Here is a 15,894-nt window from a genome sequence, read left to right as displayed (position 1 = left end):
AATGTTGTTGCGAGAGTTTGCTATTGTAAGGCCCATCGTAGTTTCAAATCGTTCCCCTATTTCTAAAGCAGTCCATCATCCGGGCCGCGAGCCCAAATTTGGGAACGCTCTCGTACACTGGCGCTGCAAGCGTTCCTTATTATGGGAACGGCGAACCCAAAATTGGGAACGATTTCACCGACGCCTTTCAGGGGCTCTTTTCATTAACAAGCATCACGTCCAACGCCGCAAATTATTGTTAACGCAACAATCATCAGATGACCTTTCCGGCAAGACCGTCGCATGTTTCGCCCGGTCTTCTGCGCTTTTATTCCCGTCGATCTCGCAGCGGGCACGCCCCCCCCCCCCCCTCTGCAGGATTACGTAATTCACAACGCTCAGCGATGTTCAACAAGGTCTTCCATACCTATATCCACCGTCCGCGCCGAGGGTGGAGACATGTCAAGCACCTGTCTGTTTATCACCGATAGTTGACGAGCACAAGGAAGTATCCAAAAATGGGAACGCTGAATATGTTACACCCTCAAAACACCTAGTCCCAATGAAAATCTAGTTTTTTCCTTTCTTGATGAGTGTAAGTGGCAAAAGGCCTGGTAGGATGGGAACGAGGAATGATCGAAATCAGCATAAAAATTATAAATAAGCCACACAGAGCGACCTATATAAGAGAATTCCCCCAAAACGATCACGCTTAGAAACACGGAAGACAAAAACCACGCTCATGACGCTCCTTATAAAACAACTCTAAACAGCTAGCATCCAAATAACATGTGTCTATCTGGGATGATATAATACAGCTGAATAATTTTAAACCACTGCAACTGAGTTTACAACAGTAGTTCGGTAAAATCACTGACGTTCCATGCGGTCGTGCGCCCCGACACCAAATGTCACCAATATTACCCCCGGACTGTCCGCGTGTTCGCTTGCATATGTCAGCATCTGGTGTCGCTAGTATGAAACTTCATAACCAGGCGAAAATTATTATTGACCTCAAAATGTAAAAAAACGCTTCATTTTCCTTAAAATTGCAAGTTAAATGTAGTATAACCCATGTTTTCACCATTCCGTCATTTAAAAAATCATTAAAAATATCATTCGACGGTCAATTTCCTTGTGCAACGGCCAGATTAAAGATAATTTTATAGAGACTTAGTAGATACTTAAATTAGCGTGCACTTTTTTGAGACGTGATGCACTTATGAGTTTTAGTGGGCGAACGGCCGAAAAATTACCTTCCGTTCCCATAAATGGGAACGCCCGTTCCCATATTTGGGAACTCCGTTCCCAAAAATGGGAACGTTCCTATATTTGGGTACTCATGACCATAGTTCCGCCTACTGATCTAGGAAATTCCAATTTTGCTCCAGTCCCAAATTGTTGGCCACTCTGTGTACACTGTACACCATACATTCAGAGCGGTTTTTATAATTTACTCACCGTTTGGACAGAAGCCGTTGCAGAATTAGAAGTTGTAGCCTGTAGGTTCTTAAATGGGCTTTAAGAGGAATTGCTTCTGACCTAAATCTTGTAAGGTTACGACTGAAGTCCAGGATTGCTGTATAGTGGTCGATATCGACTGCTTTTTTTAGCAAAGTTGAAAATCTAGATGCCACTGTTTTGTAGCTGCTGCTTTCAACCAATGAATGCTATGGATGTGCAGTTTTGCACTTTGCAGTCAGTATCTTGTCTCAATCGCCAGCTATTGTAATCAACAGCTGCAGTTTCGGCTGCAATCAGCTGCAATCAAATAAGTATTCTGTTTTCTCATAAGCATCAGTTGCTTTAAGTCCCTTCAAGAAATTAATCCTCTATTTCAAGCTGCTCATTTGAACTTTGAAGGAAAAAACTTTTTTATGTCACTTAATAAAATATTGGATTTTGTAGTACCTATTCCATGTTGCTTCATCATAGGTTATTCTTTCATCTCCATTGCACACCTCCCTTCAGATATTGTCATATATGTGATGTAGTTTTCAATAGCAATGTCATGCATGAAAATTATTATTTAAAAAAAAAACTAGTCATACTGCTGTTTGTTGCATAATCATTGCCAGTTCACTGCACATTTTTTTTTACTTGATTATCTTATCAGACTTTTGAATAATTGAAGGATGATTAGATGGCATTGTGCAAGCTCTCTTAATATGTCAACGATTTTGAAGCAAGACAGATAGGTGATATCCTTAACATTTTCTTGCATTGTGTTGATTGTCTGCTTCATTTCTATTTATGTTCAGCATAATTGTAATTTTGTCATGTTGCTGTGCAGTTACAAGCCCTTGGTGGAGATGATATAAAAATTTAAATTGTTTGTTGAAAAATATATTATCCAAAGTCATGGACCTGTGGCTATAGCTAATTTATAGACCCACGTTTTGCTGGTTCTGAGCAAGGTGACAGGTGAACTGTAAAACGTTTCGACGTTTCTATAAGTTGTTAATGCGTCCAGTGTTGCCTCGGTTCTGGACGTACCCCTGAGCGGTGTGCTGTGCGCGGGGTCTTGACCGCCGCCTCCCCGCACGCAGGGCCGGCGCCGTACGCGCAGCAGATGTGGGCCCAGCAGCAGCCCGGGCCGGGCCAGATGTATATGCCGCAGCAGCAGCAGCACGCCCAGCGACCGATGGCGGCCATGCCGCCGGCGGCGCCGGCGCCCCAGCAACCCGCCCAGCAGTCGCGCGTCAGTAAACGGATAGCCATCATCAACCCCAATACTGGCGAGGAGGTGTCGACGGCGCCCCGCGAGCAGGGCTCCTCGGCCGCTGCCGGCGACAAGCAGACCGAACAGAACGCCGCACCGGTACGTCGAGGACGCTGGTGAATCTGATATTGGAAAGTGGCTCAGAGTGGTTTGGATAAGTGCTGTTGAAGCTAACAAGTGGTTCCAAAAGCTTGGGCTTATGGCATAGTTGTGGGTTATCATACTTCAGTCCATCAGTCTTTGGTGTTCTTTCAATGTATGATTGTATGGACTTCTTGCGTGGCTTTTAACGCTCCCTCTGTGTGCCGGCAGGGCTCGCGCCAGGTGGCTGCTGATTTCGCCAAGATGGTGGCGCAGGCTGCCACCTCGTCCCGGTCGCGGACCACATCCGAGGCTGCCGAGCCGCCGCCGGCCGCGCCGGCACCTCCGGCCGAGCAGCTGAACGGCTCAGTCAGCACACCTCCCGGCGCCGGGCCGCCGCCGCCCACACCGGCCGAGACGCCGCCCGAGAAACCTCCGGCGGCCGCCCCCGCCCCCGCCCCGGCAGCAGCACCGGCAGCGGCGCCGGCGCCGGCACCTGCGGCAGCCGCCCCGGCCCCCGCCGCCGCTCCCGCCGCCGCCCAGCCGGCAGCGCCCGCCGAGGAAGAAGGTGAGTCCACCGGAACAAGGTGGTGGTGGGAAGGAGGAAGATTGAGGGATTTTTAGAGGGTTGATAGGCTCTGGGAAGAAGAGCAAAAGGGCTTTACATGTTGAAGGATAAGTAAGAGATGAGTAAGGGATGCTGGTGGCTGGATTTGCGAGTGTGTCAGATGTTTGTCTGAACATGATGTAGATTTGGCTTCTGACTGCTCCACGCTATCAGTGTTTGCCAAATCTCGGCTAACAAGCAGTTAGTTTTCCACTAGGGTTACCCGCGTGCTCCGCAACGCGAAGAAGGGTTATTTGTGACCCGTGGGTATTGGGTTGGTCTGTGTCGATTTGGTTGGTATCCATTTCGTTCGAATGCTTTTTGACTGCCAAAACAAAAAAGATACATCGCATTGAGGTGCCCGTGTCGTATTATCATGCGTTCTACTTTAGAATGATTCGAAAACTGGCGTGAAGTCTTTTGAGGGCCATCGATGAATTTCGCTAAAAATGACAATGTAATGGTTTGGAACATTTACATTTTTAAGGATACTGTTGCTAATCATGCAAAAATGAAGAGTGAATATTGGACAGAATTGAATGCTCTATCCAATGGTACCATATTCAATTGCCAAAGGTATCAGGTTATGCAGCAAACCCCGTGTGATTAATAAAGTGGCACAAAATTGACAAACACCATTTTCTCCTGTGATTTGCACCACCTCGATTTGGATCAATCAGCTTTTCACAATTTTTATATGAGAGGCGGTACCTTTCTCTTGCAAATAGGCGTTGATTCAACTCGCTCCATTTAACGGTCACCTAAAAATAAAATTAATTCCAAAATCCCTCAAAAACCGCAATTTTTCAAATAAAAGTGCCCTCTCCGGTGCACGTGGCGCGTGCTATCCTCTGCATTGCACACCATTCAATAGCCCGTTCAATTCTGTACACGATGCTGTTTTCCCCGTGCCGGTCGGACCCCTGGTCACCAAGATATTGCACGGGAACTGGACCCGTGTCGGCCAAAATTAGCCGTTTTCGCCCGATTTCGCACGCCGATTTATACATGTAAAGTCTATGACGCGAATTTGCACTTTTTGAGCACGCGCCACGCGCTCCCTATCAATCCGATCGAGCTGAGACCCCTCAAAGGCACGTCGCGCATCCTTGATCTATGAGTTGTGCAAATTTCATCGGGCTAGGTGCAACGGTCTGGCCTGTAGTCCACGCAAAGCACCACCAAGTCGGGACCTCGGTAACGGACAGACGCACCCTCCTCAAATAGTAATATAGATCTCCCAGCCTTATGTACATACGACGTCTGGCGGGTGGACAATGCTCCAGCAGCAGTCAATGGCGGCTATTTGAGCGTGGCGATATGGTTTATTTTTGGCCGTCGGTCGTCCGAACTGACTGCTATGATTTATAGTGACCTCTATCTACCGCTGAGAGTGCGCGATCGAGTCTGGGGCAGCTCGTCTGAAGATAATTTCTGATAAAGATGTCAAATTGTTCTGTCCGCGAGTGTCGGCGAGGGTTCGCGCTAGTAGCGGCTTAAAAAGGAGAGCTGAATTACAGCAATGTTGGCGCTCGTAGCGCCCAATTAAATGATCGATCATATCCATAAAGTGTGCCGGCCTTTTAGCGTACCATAAAAATAGTGTTGACGAAGTGGAACTCGATAGATCCAAATTATTGAACGACTTAAGGTGGCTAACACATTGTTGCGTAGACGAGAACGCTCACTGTTTACCTGAACCACGAGGCTATCCGCTGCTTAAATAAGGCCCTGAGCGCCTGAACGATTGGTTTTAAAACGGAAGCCTTGTTCGGTAATTGCGTTGTGCAGTTTCAGTGACCTGCATAAGTGTTGCATCATATGATGCAATAATGACTTGAAAAAAAACAGCATGGTAAATGTCCACCGCGCTCGGCCGTTCCTTACTACGCTGTGGTCTTGCGGACAGCAGTTAACGCGACACAGACCCTGCTGAACATCTGTCAGACCTTGTTCTCTGTGCAAAACCACAGAAAAAGTGTTTACAAAACTGTACAAAACTCTGTTTCGTCGGCTTCCTGCTGTGATCCCTTTGAGTGGTTTGGTGGCCCGCTGTTACCGGCTACTCAGGGGTGCTTTGCACTGCTCGAAGTACCAAGTGTCGCCGGCTGAAGCGTTTCAGCTCAGACGGTAGGCCTGGCCGCCGTGCCAGCTGTGTGGCATTTGTGCCGCGCGGGGCGGGGCGGGGCGGTATCGGCTGGGAGGGCAGACAGGCCCTGCCGCGCCGCCGCTCGGAACAGCTGCGTCACGGCCGGCGCCGTGCCCGTGCGTCACAGGCCCGGCCGCTGCACGGCTGGAGTCGATACCAAGTGGCGTGATTGGTGTCGTTGCTCAGCACGCTGACGGTAGTAGCACGAATATGATGCCGGGCTCCAGCTGCAACCCGCCGGTGCTCGATAGTGCTTGATGAGGTGACACGTTTCACCTGCAGACCGATCTGGTCTTTATACTTTTGCCCCATTGCAGAGAAGCTAATATTTAATTGCTCCGTTGGTAGATATCCAATATCCATTTCAAGGCATAGTAAGACTGCTTTCTCAGTTATAAGTGCCTCGGGATTGTTGAATGTTCCGAGACATGACCTTTCTGTCATAATTGCCGACTTCATTGTGCGTGACAACTGTTATTTGCGTGACAACTGTTATGTTAGATGGGAAACACCTGACACACGAGGATACGGACGTCGGCTCCGTCTGGGACGGCGCAGGTCCGCCGCGGCGCGCGTGTTTGCCGGGTGGTAACAGGTGCTGCGCCTCCCAGACCCCCAGTCTGGGTGCATCACGGCGACAAAAACTGCGCGCGATAGACCTGGGCGCGGCAGGCACCGATCTAAAATGACGCAGGTGGCCTTCATATGCATGAACCGTGTCTTCCTATCCACGAATGGCAGCAAAGTCCGTCGCGATCGCGTTTCGTGTCCGGGCTTTGCTCCGGGAGAAAGCCGCCGGTCATCCTCGTACCCTTGGAGCCGATAACGATCCCCAGAACTCGCGTGTCCTGTGTTGCAATCCGTTGCACGCCGCCGCCGAATGCGCGAAATCTGGTTAGGTGGACGGCTCCGGCGGCAATGTCGTGCAGCGGTCGATGCTTTTCCCTGCCGGAACCGCAGCCACGCGGTCTTTCTGGACCGGCGTGCGGTAAGTCATGGTCGCTAGCCGCTCCGGCCTTGGGGTCAGCTGATCGCGGCACCGTTCTGAAGTCGGCCTTTCCAGGCGCGGCACCGGAGGTGTGGGGTGTGATTCTGACAGGCTCACCAACCCCGTATTGCGGGGTAGGTCGGTGTGCGTGTTGGGGTGCGTCAGGCGGGCCGGCGGTGTTTGCTGGATACAGCGCCGCGCGCCGGGAGGAGACGTGCCGCAGCCGACCGGTTGGCCGTCCTCTTGGCGCGCTCGCAAGGTCGTCGCGCGTCGCAGGCTAGTCACGTGATCGTCGACTGCCTGTCGGCGCCCGGTGCTGCCACCACGCGGTCATGTCGTGAACTGCGGCCTCGCCGGCCGGCAGCGGTCACGTGATCGCTGGCCGGCTCGGTGCTGCCGCCTGGCGGCTGATGGGTGAATCAGGCCCGGCTGGGCAGCGGCAGGCCGGCCGACAGGCGGACGGGCCACAGTGGCTCGGCCAACATGGTGGTGATGGTGGTGGTGTGTGCGCGATGTGGCGGCCACTGAGCGAGCGACTGGGCACCTGCAGAGACCACCATGGAGAGGGCCGCGTCCGGCGGCGACCGGCCCAACGGCGTCGGCGGCTCCAGCCGCAGCCTCTCCCGGGAGCGGCAGCAGCGCGGCGGCGCGCAGAAGCGTAAGTGCCGCGCGCCCCGCCCACGCCCACCAGCCTGTCCTCCCGCCCGCCTCCCCGGCCCGCCCCGCCCCGCGCCGGGGATCCTATCTCGTCCCATCTCATCCTGCTGTGTCCGACCCCGACCTGCCCTGGCCGGTGGTGTCCCGACCGCTCCGGTCCCGTCCCGCGGCGTCACGGCCCGTTCATCGGCCTACGAGGCCGCATGAGACCTCGCCCAGAGCCCTGGAGACAGCACCCGTTCGACGTCGTTCTTCGCAGTGCCCTGCGCTGCCGTCGTTACCTACCGGCGAGGTCGGGGCGCGTGTCAATGGAGGTGTGAGCGGGGGCGGATCATGTACCGTATGGTGCGTGCTGTCGCTGGGTGCCGGCGACGGCGGCCTCTCACGGCCTTGGGGCCAGACGGTGGCGCTCGCGCGACCTGTTTTCGCAGACGGCACGATCGATAAACACGCGCCGCGGGTTGGTGGGTCTGACGGTCGGACGGACGGGTGGCCAGCCGGCCGGCGACCGGCGGGTGGCCCTCGCAGCGGCCCCGTGTGTGCAGTTGGCCGCGCCACACGGCACCGGCGCCGCTGCCAGAAATAGTTGGCCGCTGTGCCCATCGGCCGGCCTATTTTTACCGACGCCCAGACGCCGCCCGATTCCGGGTGGGGTGACCGGACCGGTCTGCTTTCTCGCGGCCTCGCCGACGCGGCAACCCGCGAGAGCTTTCTCCGGTGGCCATGTGTCCCGCCCCGCCCCCGCAGCTCGGCCCCACCCCCACCCCACCCCCGCAGCTCTCCAAAGCTGCTCGCAGCTCCAACCCACCCAGCTTCCCCCACCCCCGCAACTCCGACCCGCAGATGCGATACCACATCGGTCGATTCGTTCGACGAGGCCGAATTTGTTCAGACGCGCTTAAAATGGATGCAGGGCGTGGCCAAATGCTGACTGGCGTATTTCGTCGATCAGACGCTTGAATAACGTCTCGGAGAAAATGTGCGCGCTTCCCTCGCCATGCCAGTGCACTAGCGGTCAGCAGTGCCGGCGATCTGGTTCGGCGGCGGCCGGCCGTAATGGCCATCCCGTGAGTCTGGTCAGAGAGCTGGGGTTAGCCGGGGGGACTGGTCGGCAGGCCGAAGGTGCGGCAGATTTGGGGCCGACAGTCGGAAGGTATGCGGGCGGCCTCATCTGCGGTCGATGACGTACAGAGGATGGGTGCCGGCCGCCCACGACAGCGCCGACGTCACCGGCTGCGTCACGCCCGCCCCCGCCCCCGCCCCCGCCCAAACGTGCTCCCATATGGGGCCCAGGCCTGCCGCGCGGGGAGATAGCTCTCCTGCCTACTAGCGGTTATATTGCCTCGGAAGGTGTGGGAGGTAGTAGCTAAAGGTTATCTCGTTATGCGCCAAACTGCGCGGAAATGCTCTGTAAACAGCCTGGATGAACTGACTGCTAATGTGCTTCAGACGAGGTCGGATCGTTTTTACTGATTGGATGGTTTTTACTGAACGCCGTGTCGCTAGGGCCTCGAATTTTACTGGTAGGCGTGGAGTCTTCCGGCCTTGATTGGTTCATTGGCTCGTCTATGGACATTTTCCGAGCGGATGTGCCCGAGCCGGACCGACCGTTACGTAACCGCTCTCCTTTCTGGGAAGTGTTGGGCAGCTGTGCGAGTCCTGGCGGGGCCGATCGGTCCGAGGCCGTATTCCACAGGTCGGTGAGCGGCCGCCTGCTGGCTGGTGACGTGTTTGTTCGGATTTTGAGTGTTTTTGACAGTGTCGCCGGACTGGCACCGCCCTATTACGTAAGTGGACGCTTGGTGTGCGTCAGAGCTCGAGAGGGGCGACAAACAGTCGGCGTGGGCCGGCTGGGTAAAGCCAATGACTTGGCCTGGGTCTCCGGCGATAGTTCTGGAAATTTTGGTGGGCGCTATTTCTTTTGAATGTGTCCAACTGTGCCACCTGCTGCGAAATTTGCCAGAGTTCGTTTCGTTGTGTCGGCCACGTGTTGACGCCATTTGCTGCTCTGCCAGCTGGTTGTTGCGAGAAAATGGCGAAATGAAAGCTCACCGGGGCCGGCCCAAATGTCGATGTCAGTGGTGACGTGACCACCTCCGTTCAGTTGGCCCAGGCGCGCTCGTGACACGTGTGCTCGACAGCTGTCGGTCACCGCACCGCGGACCGACGGCCGTCAGTGCTGCCGTCGGTACCGGCCCGACGCGACCGCCCCAGACTGTCCCGTCTGTCCGTCCACCTGTTGGTCACGGGTCGTGGTATGTCCCGCTAGGTAGGCTAAATAGACAGGCTTGTGTAATTCATTCAATCTGTCGGACCTTCTGGTCTACTGGCGGGCTGGCCAGACCGCGCCGTGCCGGTCCATAGCTCGCCTTCTGTCCGGCCGCAGACGTCTCGTTTTTAGTGCTGCCGGGCCGGGACGCGGCGCCCTCCAGTGACTCATTGCTCCGGGCTCGGCTCCCAGCCGGTGCCGGCCAGTGTGGGCTCCGCCCGGCCGGCGGCGGAGCCACGCCTCCCTCCCTCGGCCCCGTGGTGTGCGAACGCCGCCGCCACTGCCCATTTACAGTCGGCTGGCGTGGCGGCCGACCGATCGGACTTGTTTGGCCGCCGCGTGGACCGTGCCGCCGCCGCCGCAGCTATCGCCTTGGAATGCAGCCGACTGGTCGGCCGGCGGGCGGCCGACCGCTGGAGCTTGACGTCCGTGTTCCATCGGAGGTGACGGCGCCATGTGGGCCAGCCGGGCTGCTGACCGGCCGATCCAGAATTAGTTCACGGCAGGGGTGACTGGGTGCGGGTGGGAGGAGGCTGTGCTTTCATGGGCCGTTGCTATCACCCACGTGGTGGCACTGTTTTATCTGCCGGTTTGCACCTCTGCACCGGCCGGCCGGGCGGTGGCCCGTCACGGCCGGGGTGTGATGGCCCGGACGCTGCTCTCCGGTGTCGGCGGGCGGTCGGCTGGTCCGTGTCACGCGCCGCTGATCGCCGCTGACCCGGCGCCGGTCTCGGTGTCGGCCTCTGGTCTCCGAGCGCCGGCTCGAGGGGCCCGCGTGCACCGATCGGCGGGCTGAGACCGGACCGGCGCGCCGCCCGCGCCGATACGGACATGCGCGCGGCGTGTGCGGGCCGGCGGTGTTTGCCGAGCTGACGCAATGTGGCGCCATCGGCGTGCGCTGTTTACGGGCTCGTCGCTGTCGGTCGCGGCGCCGGCCCTCCGCCGGCTGTCTCAGCGTCTGGCTGAGGGAGGGCGGAGGTGAGAATAAACTGTCTGGGCGGGTCGGGCGGCGCGCGTTTCCGCCCACGTGGCCGGCGAGAGCGGCGTAGAGGAGCCGCCCGGCGCCCGGCGCCCGCCTGGTGTCCGTGGTCAGGTCTGTCGGCGGCCCTGGGACCGGCCGGGCCAGCTCATGCATTGCACGCGTGCAGGGTGGGTGTGGGCCGACGAACCGGACCGACGGACCGGCAGACCGGTCGACTGGCCTCTGCAAGGTCACCTTGGGGCAGCTGCTTGAGTTCAGCATCGGACAGTGACGGCCGGCCGGCCGGTGCGACGTGCGTGTGCACGGAGAGAGGGCGGCGGGTGTTGGGGTGATGTATAGGGTGTGCTCTACCGCGAGGGTACGGTAGGGTGTCACCGACGGGCGCTGGGCTTGTGGTCTCGCTGGTCGGTGGTCAGTGAGTTTGCATCTCGGCCCGGTCTGGTCCGGCTCGTGTCTGTCTGTCTGGCGGTGTCTGGTGACAACCAGCGTGGTTGTATATCCACGCAGCAGCCGCGTCTGTCGCGAGCTCACGCAAGACTGCTCGTCGCTGCGCGGGCCGCGGCGGCGTCCCGCTGCGGGATAAACCTGCCCCGTGCCGCGAATCACTGCAGTCGGAAATGCCCGTCGCCGCTCCAGTCAGCTGACGGGGCGGCGCTGCAGTCAGCTGACTGCGGTCGGGCGGCACTGGCAACGTGGCCGGCCGAGTTTTTATGGCCGGATGGCGGGGCGGCAGCGGTATTTGGAGATTAGAATGGCGCTGGCCGCTACCGGCCGATTTACGGGGTGATGGGGTATGAGGATGTCACGCGCGGTGCTAACGGTAACCCTTCTCTGTTGCAGGCCGCTCCAGTTCACAGAAGAAGACTAAGGCTAAGCAGAAGATGCGCGAGCTCAGCCGACGGGCTGAGGGCAAGGAGGCGGGAGGGGATATGGACGCGTTCGTCGACTCGAAGCCGGCGCCCGAGCGACCGCCCGTGCCTCCGGCGGCCGCCCCCGCCCCCGCTCCGGCTGCGACGCCGGCAGCCGCAAAGCCTGCGGCAGCGGCGGCGGCGGCACCGGCCGCCTCCAAGCCGGCTCCGGCGGCGGCAGCGGCCCCTGCCTCCAAGCCGGCTGCGGCCACAAAGCAGAGTACCCCTGTGACGTCACCCGCTCAGCCGGCTGCGGCCCCGCCAGCCGCCAAACAGACCCCCGCGCCCGCGCCCGCCCAGAAAACCGCCCCCACTCCGGCTCCGGCGAAACAGACGCCCCCTGCGGCGGCGCCGGCCGCGAAACCCGCGCAGGACTCCGCTCCGGCTCCCAAACAGGCGGCAGCGGCGCCCGCCAAGCCCGAGACTGCGGCGCCCGCGGCCAAGCCCGCTGCGGAGCCGGCAAGCAAGCCCTCTCCTGCTGCGGCCCCTGCCCCGGCGGCGCCGGCGGCGGCAGCCCCCAAGAAGGTGGCTGAGCCGGCTGCCCCGGCTGCGAAGCCTGCCGCCGAGCCGACCCCGAAGCCGGCTCCGGCGGAGAAGGCCGCAGAGAAAGCCGCTGAGAAGCCGGCCGCCAAGCCCGCGACGCCGGCGCCGGCGAAGGCTCCGGCCGCCCCCGAGGCTCCGACCGCTACCCCGGCACCGAAGGCAGCGCCGGCGCCCGCGGAGGCCGCGCCGGCCGCGGCGCCTCCCGCTAAGGCGTCGACTCCCGCGCCGGAGCCGGCCGCTCCCGTCAAGGAGGCGACTCCTACCCCGGCTCCGGCTCCGGCACCGGCACCGGCACCGGCTCCTGCTGCGGCTCCTGCGCCGGCGGAGAGCAAGCCAACCCCGCCACCTGCCGCGGAGGCCAAACCGGCTGCTGCGGAGGTCAAGTCGGCCGCTGCGGAGGTCAAGCCTGCTGCGCCCGAGGCCAAGCCTGCCGCGCCGGCCAAGGAAGCGCCCAAGAAGGAGGAGCCTGTCGCCGAGAAGCCCGCCCCGGAGAAGCCAGCGGCGGCACCGGCCGCGGAGCCGGCTGCCCCGGCCGAGCCGGCGGAGAGCGCCGCCCCCGCTGCCGACGAGGATGAGCTGGAGGAGGGCGAGATTCGCGACGACGAGCCCGTGGTGAACGGCACTGACGCCAAGGAGGATGGCGAGGAGGAGAAGCCCAAGACGGCCTGGCAGCTGCAGCTCGAGAGGATGAAGGGTGAGTGAGGGGATGGAGGGCATGGGATAGCCGGGAGTGTTTTAGCTTCATTTGATGCGAATTTTCGCTGGCTGTTCAGTCGAGTTTGGTGGTTCAGATTATATTTCAGTGTTAACGATGTGCCTTCTCAATCAATGATCGGTCTTTCTTCTCGAGAGCCAACGACAGCCAGGCCATGCGATAAATCTGTGTAATGTGGCCTAACGGCAAGCAGTGGAACCGCATTTTAACAGAGGCCTCTGTCTGTCAATATGTGTCGACCATCGTCATTTGCAAGTCATGCACTCCGAATATGGTTGGCGTGCATTCCGCATGTCTAGCCCATAATTCCCAGTACCACGTGCCCACTGCCCACCCGTTACAAGCGACCCCAGTCTGCGCCTACATCTAGACTGACCTCGCCCTTCCGTTCTGCCCCGCAGAGGAATCTGTCCGTATCGCCGAGAGGCTGCAACAGAAGAAGCAGTACAACCGGGACGACTTGATGAAGCTGATGGCGCACCCGCTGTCGCAGAAGCGGCCCGACCAGCTACCCGACCTGCCGTCCATTGTGCGCACCACTAAGGACCGGTCGCAGGGCGATCCGGCGCGCAACTTTGCCGCCATCAAGTCGCGCAGCATGGGCCCCATGACTAACCCGATGGATTACAACGTCGGCTTCAAGCAGCTGCCCAGCAAGGTGATTACTAATGTCTGAGAGAATGGCTGAGAGTTTTCAGCCCAAATTGGGCCGCATGTTGCACTACGTATGACTTACATAAGGTTGCGCTAAGTGCCTTTTAACAGCTTCAATTCGGGTAAAAGTTCACAGGGGCTTGTTTAATGGGTTATTGAGAAGGGTTGTTGGCTTCAGGTTATTGAAAACCGACTGGCCTTATTTCTGGTGAATGGGGTCCATCTGAAAACCACGGGTGCTGTTGTACCGGATCACGTGCTCAGTGTGTGATATTGGCTGGGCAGTTCTCTGACGTCATTATAGTTCTATGGATGACAGTGGTGAGGGTCCGTTTGGTGTGTGCTCAGGGTACGTTTAGCGTACTCCTGTGCCCCTCACGGCCGACGGGTGCCGTACCCTACCACCCGGTTTGAACCGCCCGCTCCGTCCCGCAGGGTTACCGGGGCCGCGGCTCGCAGCAGGGACGGCGTGACATGCCGCCGCCGCAGCAGGGCGGGCCGCGCCAGATCTCCATCAGCCTCGGCCGAGACGTCAAGCTCAAGGAGTCAGAGAACGCTTGGAAGGCGTCCTACAAGGCGCCGGCCGGAGAGATGGATGATGATATGAAGGTCATCAAGGCCTTCAAGGGCATCCTCAACAAGATCACACCCAACAACATCGAGAGGTTGACGGGCGAGATCAAGAAGCTGGCGCTGGACACGGAGCACCGGCTGCACGAGATGATCCAGACGCTGTTCGATAAGGCGGTGGATGAGCCCATGTATGCCGATCAGTATGCCAGTATCTGCGTCGCCATGAGCAAGACTGAGGTGAGTGCGGGAAGGGGCAGGCTTCTAGGATTATTGATTAGAGTGGAGACGGTGCTCTAGTGCCATCATGTTCTGGGTTGTATGATCAGTTACCACCAGCACCACGGCTTAGTTTTTAGAGAGATGCTACTATTCGAGGACCGAGGTCATGCTAAAAATATTTCATTCAATACCGATTCTGTCGCCAATGAATCAGCATATTTCAGCATTGGTTTTCACCGCAAAATATGTGAAAACTCAGATTTATTTTGGGCGTCATCTGAATCCCTCTGGCCGTGTTCCCTTCCAATGTCCATGACATTCCTGAACCGTGTGTCATTCTTCCTCAGGTGACGGGCGCCGACGGCAACGTGGTAGTTTTCCGCAAACTGCTGCTCACCCAGTGCCAGCGCGAGTTCGAGAAGGACAAGACGTCCGAGCTGAACCGCGACGAGCGTCAGAAGGAGATCGACGCTGAACAGGATGAGGAGAAGCGCAAACGCATGACCTTCGAACTGCAACAGGAGAGCGTCAAAATCCGACGGCGCTCCAACGGAAACATTCGCTTCATCGGCGAGCTCTACAAGCTCAACATGCTCTCGGATCGCATCATGCACCAGTGTATCGTCAAGCTGGTCAAGGATAAGCACGAAGACTCGTATGAGTGCCTCTGCAAACTGATGACCACCATCGGAGAGAAGTTGGAGACGGCCGAGCGCAAGCGCGGCAAGGACCTCAGTCAGATGTTTGCCGACTTCAACCGACTGGCCACCGACAAGAGTCTGGCATCGCGCATCCGGTTCATGCTGCAGGATCTGATCGACATGCGCAACAACAACTGGGTGAACACGCGCACGGTCGGACAGGCCAAGCCGATGACGATCGAGGAGGTGCACAAGCAGGCGCGCCAGCAACAGGTCGAACAGCAGGCGATGCTCGCACAGGCCGAGGACCGACGGCGCAACGACCGCGGCACTGACCGGCGCCGCGGCGGCGGCGGCGGCGGAGGCCGGGACGGCGGCCGCGGCAGCCAGCCGGGCCCCACAGATGGCTGGAGCACAGTCAGCCGCAGCCGGTTCGACGCGTCTCGCATGCTGAACGCGATCGGCAGCGGCGCCAGCCAAATGGAGGCCGGCGCGCTCAAGATGGGCCCCGGCGGCGGCAGCTCGTGGTCGTTCGGCTCCAAGGTGGGCTCTGGCCGGCGCAGCGGGCCGGCGGCGCCCGCCCAGCCCGAGGTGCGCACCACGCCCAACATGTTCGGCATGCTGCAGGAGGACGGCGGCGGCAGTGTGGCGCCGACCGTCCGGCTGGGTCCCGGCGGCGGCGGCAGCGGCAGCGGCGGCCGGCTGGGCCCGACCCGCGGCTCCACCGGCCGCGACGCCCAGAAGCCGGCGCCGGCGGCCGGCGGTCCGCAGCTCAAGGGACCGGAGACGATGGACGACGAGAAGATGCAGGGCCTGGTCCGCCTCATCTGCGAGGAGTACATCGACTCGAAGGACTACAAGGTTAGTGTGCCGAGCCCCGGCAGGTCGAGCAGAGAGGCCCTTCTTTTCCCTGGGTATGGACATCATTCAAAGCGATTTGATTTGTAGCAATGCATTGTATTGGCCGCAAAAACCTACTTCTAGCCTATTGGTTTTCACTTCAGTGATATCAGCTACAGTAAAGAGTCTGCTTAGCTGCAGTCCTTTGCCATGAAGGCACCGTTAGAATATTGACTAACATGACATGTCCTCGTTTGAATGTTGATTGCATGACACCCTCTAGAATGCTGTCTTTTATTCGACGATGACTTTTATGCTGTTGTTCTTCCTGAGAATGGTTTGCAAATGAAAACCACAATGCAGCACG

At 58.6% G+C, this 15,894-nt stretch overlaps 1 protein-coding gene across 6 annotated transcripts in view; it reads left to right on the top strand.

The window, feature by feature from the left end:
• Window positions 1-15,894, top strand: part of LOC122384503 (eukaryotic translation initiation factor 4 gamma 1-like) — a 92,569-nt gene that overhangs the window by 29,813 nt on the left and 46,862 nt on the right. For 5 of the 6 annotated variants that reach the window (XM_043372003.1, XM_043372004.1, XM_043372002.1 and 2 more), the window contains 6 exons: window positions 2,529-2,800; window positions 3,014-3,350; window positions 11,275-12,579; window positions 13,002-13,258; window positions 13,690-14,064; window positions 14,394-15,548. In XM_043372003.1, coding sequence (XP_043227938.1) covers window positions 2,529-2,800; window positions 3,014-3,350; window positions 11,275-12,579; window positions 13,002-13,258; window positions 13,690-14,064; window positions 14,394-15,548 — 3,701 coding nt within the window. Of the gene's footprint in view, window positions 1-2,528; window positions 2,801-3,013; window positions 3,351-7,006; window positions 7,185-11,274; window positions 12,580-13,001; window positions 13,259-13,689; window positions 14,065-14,393; window positions 15,549-15,894 lie in introns of those variants that run through there. The other variant, XM_043372008.1, reaches the window with a different exon arrangement.

Source organism: Amphibalanus amphitrite, unplaced genomic scaffold, assembly GCF_019059575.1.
Source record: "Amphibalanus amphitrite isolate SeventyFive unplaced genomic scaffold, NRLGWU_Aamphi_draft 000192F_arrow, whole genome shotgun sequence".
NCBI classification, from domain to species: domain Eukaryota; kingdom Metazoa; phylum Arthropoda; class Thecostraca; order Balanomorpha; family Balanidae; genus Amphibalanus; species Amphibalanus amphitrite.
The sequence above is the reverse complement of the archived record's forward strand: the minus strand, read 5'-3'. Positions and strand labels throughout refer to the sequence as shown.